Genomic DNA, 14,138 nt, shown 5'->3' on the forward strand with positions numbered 1-14,138 from the left:
CTTTACGGCTCTGCGGCTGGGGCCCCTGCGCCCTTTCCCGCCCCCCTCTCCCTGAGGGCCCCGCCCCTCGTGCCCTGAGGGCCCCGCCCCGCTCGCCCTGAGGGCCCCGCCCGGCCCCGCCCGCGGGCGCGGCAGGTGCGCGCTTCCCCCGCGCGGCCGGCAGGTGGCGCCAGAGCTCGGCGCCCGCCGCCCTTCCGAACACCCACGGAGCCGCTGCGAGCGCCTGCTCGGGGCTGGCCGGCTCCGCCACCCGCGGCACAAAGGGGAGAGGCGGCAGCGGCAGCGAGAGGAGGAGAAGGAGGAGGAGGAGGAGGCTCCGCTCGCAGTGCTCGCAGCCCCGTCCAGCAGCAGCAGCAGCAGCAGCGGGAGGAGGTAGGAGCAGCCCCTCCGCCCCGGCAGCCCAACTTGGCGGAGGCAGCGCTCCCGCGGGAGCCGTTCCCGGGCTTCGCCCCTCTTAGCCGGGCGCCCAGCGAGGGTCCCCGCCGCCCTGGGGCTCGGCGGGCCCGGCTGGAGGCGGCGAGGGGCGAGGAGGGGGAGGGCGAGCCCTCAACTTGGGTCCCCGCAAACTTCCCGGCTTCTCCGCTCGTCTCTCCCCGCAGATGTCGGGGGTGCTGGTGCTCGCTGCCTGGTGCTTCCTGCAAGCCGAGAGCCGGCATCCCGAAATCCTCACGAGGAACGGCGACCGCGGCAATTTTCTCGACAACGACAAATGGCTCAGCACCGTCTCGCAGTACGATAAAGACAAGTACTGGAACAAATTCCGGGATGTAAGTACCGCTGCGTTTCCCGCGGGCTTCTCGTTCGCTCCGCTCGGAGCATCCTGCGGGTGCGAGGATGCGGTGGGTGGAACGGAGATGCAGCCTGGGGGACCGGTTGCTGCTGGAAGGATGCTCAGAGCTGTTTGGAAGCTGGACGGGCGGTCCTGGCGTTCTTGATTATCCCGTGGGTCGGGGCAGCTTGGTTCAGGTGTCTGGCTGGAAGCCCCCGGTCATCAGTTTTCCTTGGGAGAGGAACTTTGAGAGAAGTTTCTGTGCCTGCTGCTTAAGAGGGTTGTTAAGTGTAAAATCATGTGTGTTTGTGTGTCAGAAGGGAATATTTACCAGTTCAAGCCACAAGGTGGTAAACAGTGAAACCTATTTTTTTTTTTTTTTTTTTCATTTTATTGTCAATTCTGCTCATGGAGGTCTTTGCTGGTACCAGGCTGGAGGTGCTTTGACTCAGGTGTTTTGGGTCTTTTTGGTCTGGTAAACAGGATAACTTCAAGATGCATTATGATATGTAGCTGTAGAAAACAAATCATTTCCTTAAGCTTAAAATTAATGCTTGATTGCCCCTGGTTTGAATACAGTTGCATGCACTAAGTCAATGCCCGGAAAAAAAAAGGAATGCAACATTTATGGTAAATATTTAGTATTTGTGGAGCTGCTTTTGCTTCCGTTGTCCACACGCTGAAAAACCTTCCTTGGAATACCCACAGAAAACCCTGCTTCAGTCTGCCCAAGGCTGGATAAGGGAAACGTTACTGCTACTGTTGGTCCTGAGCACGTTGAGGTTTAGTGCTCTTTATTGGATTGGATTTGTGTGCTGTGACTGCAGCGGGACTCCAGGAAAGGGAAGAGTAGAGCTGCCTAGCAGTTCTGCTGGCACTGTTCTGTAACCATTTTGTTTGTTTGTTTGTTTGGGAAGCTCTGAGTGTTTATAATACATTAACATGTATTCTTACATGTGTATTTCTGTGGTCTTAACCCTATGTCTTACTTTGCAAAGAGGAAAGTCCAAGTATCGCAGTTCAACATGACCTCTTCTTGCCCAGCTTATTCTATGTTTTTCTGTTATTGTGGTCATCTCTGAATCTCAGAAATCACACTGCTCTGAATCTCAATATAACAAAGTATGGCCTTAACACTGTTATCAACACATGTGCCGGAATCTGTATTTGTTTGTAGTCACTGTGATGACATTCACCTACTGGACTGTTGAAGTTCTCCTATATCAGGAGTCTGGAAAAGCAGTGCTTGTGCAGTAACTAGTATTTTACTGGGGGCATTCTATGGGTAATATGGCTTCATAGACTTTTACTAGGCTCCGAGGGAATCTTTGTTAATATCTGGTTTAGTCTCTTGGGGAACTCAACTCTAGGATTTCAGTTGTTAATTTCTGCTTACAACTTGATGTGAGAAATTGGCAGTATTTGAAAATAGTAAATTGAATGAAAGACTGACAAAGTAATCCCAAACAGCTTTTAAATGGGGACAGATTTATAGCAAGGGACATCTTTCAACAATCTCCTTCCAAATTGAGACTTTGTATTAGTCCAACTTCTTGACCTTTAGAGTTTTTATTTCATTTTATGTAGCTTTTACTTTTTTTTTAAAGCTTGGCATCCCTGTAACTCCTGTTCTTGTCCCCTTTCCATAATCTCACAAGTGTAATGAAGATGTTCATGAAGATCACCTCTTTCATGTTTTAAGGTTTCTTAATTAAATAAAGTTTCTTAGTTAAATTCTTAACGAATGAAGGTAAAGAGTGTAAAGTTCATGCAAAGTTTAGGTATCCTTACACCTAGCTATCTTAATGGTTCTATTTAATTACTTCAAAACTAGCATGTTACGAATGTGTTTGATTATCCATGAAACCTTTTATGTGCTAAATTAACAGAGGCTAATTGTCTCCTACTAAGCTTTTTCCAAAAAGAAAATATAAAAAGCTTGTGTATTTAATTAAGCTCTCTCTAACTCATTTTCAACCAAACTGTTTTATTGCATCTGCTGTGAGAGGTTCTGTGTCCATAGACGAAGACATACATAGGCAAAATTGCTGCCAACATAGCAGGTATAGTTGAGATAGATCACTTCTTGCATGCAGAGGTGTCATTAGAAGAAATCTGGTCCTTGCTTCGTGGCTGTGTTGTTGGGGATAGATTGTTAAAACTTTTATGCAAAACTGCCTGGCGAGGTGCAGCGTAACACTATTCACTGCTGTGTACGGGGTAGGTGAGCATTTCATTCATAATTGTTGATTAGTGAGGAAACAATCTTCCCGTCTTCCCTTTGTTGTAGCAATATACACATCCTTACTCCCTGAGGTTCTGGATGTGGGCTTTGCAGAGTGAAAAAGTGGCGTTCCAGTTAAAAGCTTTTTGGGTCTGACACTGCAGCTATTACAGAGCAGAAGACCTATTTCATACCCCATAAATCAGCAGAATTGTAGAATGGTTTGGGTTGGAAGGGACCTTAAAGATCATCCAGTTCCAATCCTCTTGCCATGGGTAGGGACAACTTCCACTGGATCAGGCTGCCCAAGGCCCATCCAACCTAGCCTTGAACACCTCCAGGGATGGGGCAGCCACAGCTTCCCTGGGTAACCTGTCCCAGTGCCTCCCGCTCTCATGGTGAAGAAATTCCTCCTTATTTCTAGTCTAAATCTGCCCCTCTCCAATTTATAGCCAGTAAGCTGGAAGTAAGTTTGCAGTAATTAGCATAATTACCTTTAGCAGCTTCCTGAATTTTATGCCATGTTATGTAAACAAAATTGCACAAATATTTACAGAGCTGTCTTTATGTATAGCAGGAGAAACACTGAATGTGTAGACCAGAGATTTGTTTGTTTTGGGTGTGGCCACTTCAAACTCTGCGTGCGTGCAGCACAAACATCTGTGCATACATACGTGCATATAAATCCGTTAGAAATTTGAAGTACTGGTGAGTTTTTTTAAAATTTTTTTTAAAGCTGATTGTATGTAAAATGTTAAATTGGGCTCCTCTCAACTTTTTAGGTTGTTCTTTTAGAATCAATTGGTTGGTCAGCCTTATTTAGCTAGGATTCTATATGGCCTGATTTGAGAAGACGGCTATCGATTGCTTTTTTTTAGTATGACCCATATTTCTTTTGGGCAAAGACAGCATGGTAGTTGAACTTAATGGCCCAGCAGTCATTACTCCTCTGTGAAAAGAGTGCCCAGAAGTACACCTCATTTGATGTCTGTATTACGTTCACATAATCGGGCTAAGTTTTTAAGTCTCACTGAATTTAATAGTGTGAAATGATGACCTGTCAACATTTTCAAAAGGCCTCAAAGAGTCTGGTTAAAACAATACTTTACGATACAATCTTTTCACGTTATTTGACCACAGGTTGCTCCATTTTTAAAAACAAGCAGAGCCTGTGGCTGATTTGTTGTGAAGCACATGATGTTGGAAATTTGTATAGTGTTCAGATTTCCAATATCAATAATGGTGTAAGATCTGATGTAATAATAAGCTTCCAGTATAATCTGAACTTGATACCCTTGTTTTCAACCCCTTTTTCCTTTTCTGCCATGGACTTTGTGTGACCAATGACAAAATCATGTCTCTTAAGTCCCATTTTATAGCTGGGGATAATAGTATTTGTGTTCCTCATGACTGTGTGTTGAAGCTGTTAAAATGAAAGGGCAGAGCTTGGGATCTGTGGTAATGTGGACTTTATTATTCACCTAATACACTTATTGAATGTGGCTTGATACATGCTTAAGTAATTGACTATGTCTAGTTTAGTAAGTATCCAACACATAAGAACTAAATCAATGTAACTATGACTAGAAAAAGGAAAAAAAAAGTAAGCAAGCTGGAATCTGTAGGAAAGAAGTGCGGCTTTTTCCTTTGTACAGATTTGAGGCTTGGAAAACCAGATATCAGGGATATGAGAGTCAAATTAAACCTTTTGATATTATGAAAACAGAAGCTAAGGCCTCAATCTTTTGATCAAATCTGTCAAGAGAGATCCTTTTGCTTAAGAGGAGCTCGAAGTGAATTCTTATGAGTCTTAGAGGGAAAATATTATGTGACTAGCCATACATATTATTGTAACAGGTCACACAGCAACATCTCATTGTGTTCATAGAGGCCTGGCACAGAAAGCATAGAGTAAGTGCCTGCTCGGTGCTTGCTTGTCTTTAAACAAAATCATATGAACAGACTAATTTTATTGCTTCTGCATGGAGTTACGTCTATTGCATTATTAATGCTTTTATATTAAAACGCAGTAAGTTCAACTAGCTATGGATTAAACTGCAAAAAGGAGGAAAAAGTTAAATGAACTTAGCGGGTCTAGTGTAAAGCATAGTAGGAATTTCTATGAAGTTGAAAGCTAAGAATCTTGGCATGAACTCTGGTTTCAGTGCGTGTTTATGCATGGCAGGCTGCCAGACCACGTTCTGAGCATCAGCTAAGCTGTTTCTCTAAATTTTATTGCTTACAGAGTTTCAGTTCAGGCTATCATGTTAAAACCCCCATGCATTATATGCCTGGAGATGGTTTGAGGGTTTGTGTGTCTTAAGAAGCAAGGCATGAAGTGTCATCATCTGTGTTTATACATCTCTCAGACTTATTGTGGATAAATGGTAACATATAACTATCAGCAGCACGAATAGTTATATGTAAAATGATGAGATTAGATATTAGGTTTCTCAGGTAGGTCAAAGACTGCCAACCCCTGATACAATCCTCTGAAGAGACAATTCTGTCAGCTATTAATGCTTATTACCTTTCTGAGCCTATGGGTTCCTGCTTACACCTGATCAGAAGTGAAATGTTAGGTCACAAAGCAAATACAGGACTAGAAACTGGGGGACCTACGTTGTTCCAGCTTTGCCACTGACTTTGGGCTGGCTCTCTGCACTTCTGCTCTGCTTTTCCCCTTGTTGAAATTCTCTGATTTGTTTAGCCCAAAATTAGAAGTGTGGCAGTGAAACTTGATAGCGGAGAGTTGGAAAACTTGACCAATACTGAGAAGGGTTGGAATACCAAGCAGGCAGAATTGGAAGACCTTGAGAACTCAAGTAATAGAAATGAAATGAAATTTAAAAGTACAAAGTAGAAGGTCATGGAGTGGAGAGCTAACATGAATTTATTCTGGGTCCTGGCAGCTCAGTTTGAAATAGATGAGAGGGAAAACCTGTGTACTTATTGATTTGCAGAGTTATTCTAAGTAACAAAAGTAATGCTACTCTGAGGAGAGCAAATACCTTGTAGGAATGCATAAAATGAAAGGTTTCTGGTTCTGTTGAAGAAATAAAAATTGTACAGTGTACAGGAGTGAATACTTAATTAGGAATTTTGGGAGCACTTCTGATCGCTGAAATTTGAGACAGACAATTTTTTAAGGAGTTGGCAAGCCAAAGGCCTTCCAGAATCCTAGGGGTAGGTCTGGTTTAAAATAATATACTATATTAGTTCACTCACACAAAGCTAATTGTGTAAGAGTAGATTTACTTTACAATGTTTACTGTGACGGGGACAGCAAAAGCTGCCTTGCTGGAAGTTGAGGTAACAAAGTAAGTAGATAAATATTGACTAAAATAACCTTATTCCTGAATTCAGGAATATAAGGTTATTGCTCCACCCACAGTTACATTTTAAAGCGTTGTCTTAATGAGCCCTTCAGTTTCAATATATAGCTTGTATGTTACCGAAACAAGACTATGATGTAGTAAACTGCAACAAAAAAATACTGGATTTAGGGTTTCTATAGGTATTGGAACTTTATTACCCATGTATCTGTTCTTTTAGTTTAAAGCTGCTTGCAGATGGTTATCTTGCTCCCTATCCATACAGCTTCTAGTGTGGTGGAACCTGATCTTCAATACTCAAGGATCACCTGATCCATTGGTAACAGTTCATTTGTGTGAACTGGGTTCTTTATGCTGTCTCTTCCCTGGCAGGTATGCGCCTTCAATGCGATCTCAGTACCAAGAACTCAACCGATTTCAAGATGCTATAGGGAAGCTACTTTGCTTGGGATTGCATTTTCTTTTCCTATGCTGTATTTAGGTATACAGGCAGAATTAAGTGCTATTCTGCAACGATTTATTACTGGAGTATCACTTTCTTATTTCTTCACCTCAAATGTAAGCACAGGTTTTTCTGTGATTCAGTGATCAATACATTCAATACGTATTTTCCTGGAGAAACCATTCATTCATGTAGTAGTGAAAATAGTCACAGGGAAGGTTACAGTGCACTTGAAGAGTAGCTACTAGCTAGGTAATGGATGTACTCACTCAATACAGTGGCTGGGTTATGTGATGTGACACAGGCACCTCAGGCTTGCTTCCCAGGAGATTATCATTCCGAGCCCACCTTGAGATTTAACTGAAGGTGAAGATTGTGTGTATGGATTTCAGTGGACCCGGACTAAAGTACAACAGAGCTGAAATGTGATTTATAAGTCTACCTAGACACTCTTAGCGTGGGTTGTCTCTTAGGGCAGTTCTTACTCAACAGAGGGACAAGACTGGAATATAAATGTGACTGAAAAGTACAGCTGAGATGTACTTGCCAAAGCTGTGTGAAGTTTAAAAGAATAGCAAAACATGAGACTGCATCTGTGAAAATGTAATTCAGAATCAGCTTCTTACAAACAGAAGAGATACGCTTACTAAAAATGCCCTTCTCAAACTTGACACTTTCCTTCTGCAGTGGACAAGGGGGAAAATAATGGCATTTATGTCAGAATAATTAACTTGGAAGGTACAGAGAGCCAGCTTTTTGTAATTAACTGACACTTATCCAGCTTCCCTAGGAATTACCTAAGACTCCAAAGCTAAATAGGTCAGTAGAAAACTAGAGTGTTAGTCTCTGTATTATATGTTTCAAATTATAACGGGAGTAGTTTCCTCACTTACAGAAATGTTCTATAGACTGCAGTCACAAATCATACCCCTGCTCAGGAATTCTGTAGATTTGAAGGTTTCACTAATATGTTTTACAGGGTTTTAGAGGAACTGTTCTTGTATTCTGCTGTTTCCCCACCCCTAATTTTATAGGATTTCTTTCCCATCAGGGCTCACTTTATTATAAGTTTAAACTGTAATTTTGTCAGGTTCCTGGGAGGCGAGTGTTCTGTTACATTTCTGGATGTAGGCTGTATGTTTTAAGAGTTGCAGTGGGAGCCATAGGAAATAAAATGATTTGAAGGGTATTCTGAAGCTTTGTAAGGACAAAAAAAAACCCCCAGCAAATGGAAACCTGTGCCACACAGCTATGAGAGAGATTTTATTTATCTATTAGTCAAAATTCACTCTTGTAAAAGGAAAAAGAGGGTAAGGGGGATGACAACCCTGCACAAATGAGCAGTGTGTCGTGTCAAACCATGTGAGCGTAATATAAAATGGGTGGATTGACAATTCTCATCGGAGGCTGACTTCTGATGTCTGTTAATGTAACAACTGTTATCAGGCTCAAATATCCATGGGCAAATAATACTAGTTTTATTTCAGGTAAATTGTCCAGTACTAGGGCTGAGAAAATTGGGCTCGTTATTCTCAAGTGCCAAACTTAAAACTTAGTTATGACACTATGTTTTGAACATCAGAGAGATTATTGTTGGGTTTTGGGTTTTTTTATCTCCGATATTTTAACTGATGGCTCTATATTTACGATTTTAACCAGGAGGCTAGAAATATGTGATTTCATTCAGTGCGTCTTTACCAACATGTGCATTCTTTGAGGATGGAATACAAATGAGACTGTCTGAATTTGGGGTGGGGCAGCTGAGCTGGTTTTACAAGAGGCAGGACTTTAAGGGAGATGAAGGTCAATTGTTATCTCTAAGGTAAGACAACTCATTTAGATAACATCTGCTTTCCTTGTGTAACCAAAACTGAGAGTCGTCCAAAAAAGCTGTGGTGAAGTCTTGGTTATGTTGAAGCTGATGAAGGAATTCTCAAAGACTTTAGCAAGGCCTGAGTTTGATTGTCATATTCCTCATCTTACTGCTCTCTTAGACAGAGAACAACTGGACGTGAAAAGTCCAGGTAGGTTAAAAAGTTCTTTTTGGCTTTTGGAGGATGTTGTGTAATTGGGAAAGGCTGAAAGTTCAGGTATCTGGCCAATATAAACAGAAGCTGCTCCCTCAAAGTCCCTGAAAGAATCAAACTATCTGAAAATCAAACATCTATAGTCTACACGTTTTATAGTTTCTAACCAAGTCAAGAAAGTGGAATTGATATAGAGCAAAGTTAAGGTAACGCTCCTGCCTCTGGTGTGATTTCCTGTATTTCCATCACTTAACTCTATTTTAGCTTTACACAGTGCCATATTGCTCTTAAGTTCCATATTCTTAACTCTAAGTACTTTGTCATGAGGTAGATAACTCCAGCAGTTATCGTGGGTGGATTTGCTGTTGCAGGTTGGCAGCTAAAATTAAATTACACATTTGGACTGAACATCTAATATCTAATGAGTTTCAAGGCTGAGATATTATTCAAAATTCAGTTTACAGATAAATTGCTAAGCTACTGAATAGAGGTTTTGGCAGTGAGTAGATTGGTTTTTATCTGTCACTTCTATAGCTTGGCTTGTAATCCAGGGTAACAGAAAATCATTCTCATTAAATAGGTACAAGGGGGCATCAATTAATTCTATGATCTTAGCTGTCCTCTTAATGAACTTAGTGTCATAAATCCATTTCAATGATTGCTTTCTCCTGGGCAGATAGAAAAATACTTTATTAAAAATTACTGCTAGTGTAACTATATTCAGATTGGTTTGTGAAAAAGGTTTCAATATATCATGGCTTACAGTTGAATTCTGACTAACACTGGCATTGATAGAGGTAGCAATACTTGTCTGAGTGAGCAGATTAGTTGGAAACTGTCTAATCAGGAAATTCAGCTGTGAACATATTTCATTTGAAATTTCACAGTATATTTTGTGAATATTTATTTGCTTTTTCGCTTGGTGATCTGTCTTTGCCCTTCCTTCCCTGAGTTCCACTGGCTATTCAGAAGTTTATTTCAGCATTGTTTGCTGAATGTGTTGATCTGCTGTGGAACGCATAGCTGATCCCTTCCTGCTCCAAGCTTCCAAGTGCTGAACCTGTCCTTGGTGTCCCAGTTTGCACCAAGCATGTGAAGACTCCTTTATCTCATTTAAGAATACCTTGGCTTTTTGTGGCGTTCTTTGCTATGTCTCAGAGCACTTTTCCAATGCGGTTGAGCATACAGAGATGTATTTCTAGATTAGACGGATGTGGAAGCAGAGAATAAAACTAGTTCAGAGTTATCAATCAAGCTAACGCCAGATCTAACAACAAAATTTGTCATCTAAGTCCCAGGACAGTGCTCTTCTACTGAGCTCTGCACCTTTTTGGAATACACAAAGACAAAACTTAACAGGTCTGTATTCTTCCTTTGGATATATGTGCTAGTACTTGACAGCAGTGTTTATTGGGTCAAATTCATCTCTTGTTTGGTAACATAAACTTCACTCAAGGTCTCAAGGTGCATAGAGGATAAATTTTGTGCCCCCCACACACACAGTGAAACCAGGATAACTGATATTTTTGATGATCACCAGATGTCATTTATTTATTTCTTTAATACTAGATAGATACATCACTTGTTTGATTTCATATTGAAGGGGGCTAGGTATTTTCTGTTAAAGCAGAGGTATTATGTAAAAGATATTTCCTATATCTTGTTTTATTTTAATGTTAAATTACATTTGGTGAAACTGATGACTTAGAAATTTTAAATCTACTGACCTTTTGAAAAACTTGTTTCATATGACTAAGAAAAGAAATTGTTTACGTAAAAGAGCACTGTAGTGCTGCCTTCAGTAAGAATTTCTATACGCACAGGATTAGTGATTTAAATACAGAATTGTCTGCCATATTCCTTAAACACAGCCACAAATCTCTACGTTATGTTCACTGAGGACAACAGCATCCAAGAAGAAATGATGTCACATTTAGTTAGAATGAATATAAACAGGAAAAATGTTGCACAGCTGTCAGTTATGCATGTAACTGCAGTTCTGCAGGATGAAGAAGTTGGGTAAAACAGATGTATTTGATAAAGAAGTATATAGTAGCTCCAGTCAGTGGCCACAGATTTATTAATCTCTTCATGCTTATATAACAAAGTGAAGTTGTATATAACAAGACACTTAATGGTTGATTTGCATTGGAATACAAGGCAAGGTGGACCGAAATGATGATCCTTCTGTGACACAAATGCGTTTTTATATCTAATCTCATTATCTTTCTATAAGGCCTTTGGCTTTTCTCTTGAAGAGGTGTTTTGTGTCTCATGCATCTCATCTTAATAAACATTAAAATGACTGGCAGAGCAAAGATTTTTATGGCTTGTAATGAACTTCTTATAACCTGAGATGCAAGGTAATTTTTCTTCCCCCAGACATAATGCTGTTAGAAATTGTAAGTATTTCCTATGTAGGCAGAATGCCGTGTAAGAGAAAAGAAGGCAACATAAGTCCAAGAAACTTGGGAATAAATGGACAATTTTTAAGCATTCTTAAAAAAAAGACAATAGAAGCAATTTTGTAAACATTTTAAAATATATTGAAACTTCCACTTCTAAACCAACATCTGCTGTCGCAACAGCTTCTTAAGGGCCATATTCTGCTACTGGTGTTTTTTAAGTAACCACGGAGGTTTTTTTGAGAAACGCCATCCATGGTTTAATGGCAGAATATGGCCCTATGTAATCAAGAATGAGCAATATTCCATTACAGGGCAACATAGAGAGAGATGTGGCCTGTGCTCAGCATGCCTGTACTTTTCATTAGCAATGAAAGAAGCAGCAAATGGGCAGTAATTTTGAAACCTGCCTCCATCACTGCAAAATCATTACTGATAGGTCAGGCATGGTGCAGTTGATTTGTTCCATCCAGATTGATGCAAGATTGTCTATAAAACTTGATCTTGGTGAGGAGATATGTAGATATAAAATAAGATACTGAGCTGAAGCCTAAGGGCATGGCTAATTTTAAAGATGGAGTTTCCTGAAATTAGGAGTTATTGAAACTGCAATGATGACAACTCATGTTTGAGATGGAGACATACTCCGTTAGGTGAGAAATCATGGTTGGAACAATCTCTTCTAAAGCCCAGAGATCTCACCTCATGGAAAACCCCTTGGCAGAACGAGGAAATTAAGAATGTGACGTGTCTCTGTATAGAATCATAGAATCATAGAACCACCAGGTTGGAAGAGACCCAACGGATCATCGAGTCCAACCATTCCTATCAAAATGTATGTACCTAGGTAATGAATTTATTAACACAGACAGAATTGAAGGAGGTAGATAAGGAAAAAACATGTTCTACTTCATTATATAGGGAATTATAAATGGTAGGTTGGTGATGGTGTTAGGATTAGTGGGAGATGAAAGCAGGAGGGTGGAGATTACACAACTGAAAGTTAGCTGGTGATCTGGACAACAAGTTGTCTTGTGAGCAAAGCTCCTGGTAACCCCTACTTAGGAAACGTGTGTGATTCTGGGAGCAGTTGTAAAGATAGTCCTGCTGAGTATACACAATACGTTTTAGACTCCAAGCAATCACCGCTGGCTTACTGCCAAATGAGAAGCTATAAACATCTGCCCTTATGTGTTCTTCCTGCTGTGTGACTTGCGTGTTGTGTGGTGGGTGGTATTGCTTTTAATTTGAGATAAACAACAAAGATGCATTGTAGAAAAAATACATGTGCTTTAATCACTTTTTTCCTTGCAATGTAGTTGGGGATATATGTAGCATTCATAATTACTAGAGAAACAGATGGCAAAAGCTTGGTTTAAAACAGAGCATCCACTGAGTGATGATGTGCTGCTGCAAGCTTATTTGGGAAACAGTTTGCTCTGTTCCCTTGGATAGTGCTCTAATACAGTGCTGCAGGAGTAAAGTAGGAACAGTGTTTGTAACAGTTGGTGTAAGTCAGTGTCTAGGATGTATAAAGCATGGAAAGCATCTAAACTTTCAAAACATCTGGATCCTAGTGCCTCATGCTGCACAAGGATTTATTGTCCAGCATAGCTGAAACCTGTTCTGTATGTGTTTATGCTTAGGATATATGTCATATATAGGGTAAATATAACAAAATGTCAGTAAGATTTCTCCTTTCCCCTGTCCTTATTTCTGCACAGAAAGGAAACAATTCTGTTCTCTGCTCAGATTCTGATAAGTATTGTGCTGTAGCCCATTTTTTTTTAAAAAAAAAATAACAAAACAAATCAAAAAACCCTATATATATTTTCCTTGTATGCTTCCAATGTTACCATTGTGCTGCAGTTTTTCAAAGCTAGAAAACATGAGAGGATTTTGTCAGCATTTCACCATGACACTTGTTTCACATAGAAAGCCAGAGGGCAAAACAAAGTGGTTTCTTTTGGTCCATGTAATCTTTTTAGAAAGCAGTGGTAGCCCTGCAGGCACAATCACTGGGATTCGTGTGAGGTAATGTTCAGAACATTGAGATCTTGGATGTAAAGGCTGATTGATCAGTTGCACGATTCCATTCTCCAAATTTGAAACTTAAAAATATTTGATTTCAAGGAGAGGCAGGAGCAAGGAGAAGAACAGAAGGTTGCTAAGGAGACAAATACTCTAAATATGTTTTTCATCAATAAAGTAAAAATGTGGTATTCTTTATCCCAAAGGAGCCGGATGGATTATTGTAACCATCCAATCTAGTCAAGATTGCATTTTCTCTTTTTCTTTTTTTCTTTCTTAAAAGATAAATGAACTCACGTTGAGATGTTCATCTCTGTGAGATGACCTGTATTTACCTTTCAAGTCACAGTGAATTGGGTATTCTCTTAGTCTGTGAAACTATTTTATATCACTCTTCCTTCCCACAGACTCTGTTGATACAGATATAAAATATTTCTGTGAAAACAGTGGTGCCATTCCTGCTACGTATGGAATTTTTTGGGTGGTATCTGTAATAGCCAATGAAATTATATTTGATAGTTCAGCATATGGAGAAAAACAGGAGCTATAAATTTAAATACATTGTGAATTGTGTTTTCTTTTTCCAATCATAAACTCCCTGTACCTCCTCACATAAGCATTTTACAGAATAAACATGTAGTTTTGTGTTTGCCTAGGCATCTCCCTAATCTCCAATTTTCATGTAAAACTGGCTTAAAAATTTTCCAGTATGAAAATTAAACTTTACAACTGTGCCAGTTTCTTCACTGACAAGATTGAATGAATTGTTTGTCCTTGTTCAGTTCAATTGACAGGTTTTCTTTTTAATTCTTGAATGTATTTAGATCATAATCTGTTTAGATATTGGTGTAGAAACACTTCTGTGTGTTTGATCATGTAGTAGCCAGCTCACTGGAGAGTTTCAT

General features: G+C 40.0%; 1 protein-coding gene across 1 annotated transcript in view; it reads left to right on the top strand.

Annotated features, from left to right (window-relative positions):
- The first annotated feature begins 593 nt into the window (after positions 1–593).
- The window catches only part of SPOCK1 (SPARC (osteonectin), cwcv and kazal like domains proteoglycan 1), a 275,524-nt gene continuing 261,979 nt past the window's right edge, over positions 594–14,138 (top strand). The window contains exon 1 of the mRNA XM_069869211.1: positions 594–767. Within this exon, the coding sequence (XP_069725312.1) occupies positions 600–767 (168 nt within the window). The 5' untranslated portion in view covers positions 594–599. The remainder of the gene's footprint in view (positions 768–14,138) is intronic.

This window comes from Phaenicophaeus curvirostris, chromosome 15, assembly GCF_032191515.1.
Source record: "Phaenicophaeus curvirostris isolate KB17595 chromosome 15, BPBGC_Pcur_1.0, whole genome shotgun sequence".
NCBI lineage: Eukaryota > Metazoa > Chordata > Aves > Cuculiformes > Cuculidae > Phaenicophaeus > Phaenicophaeus curvirostris.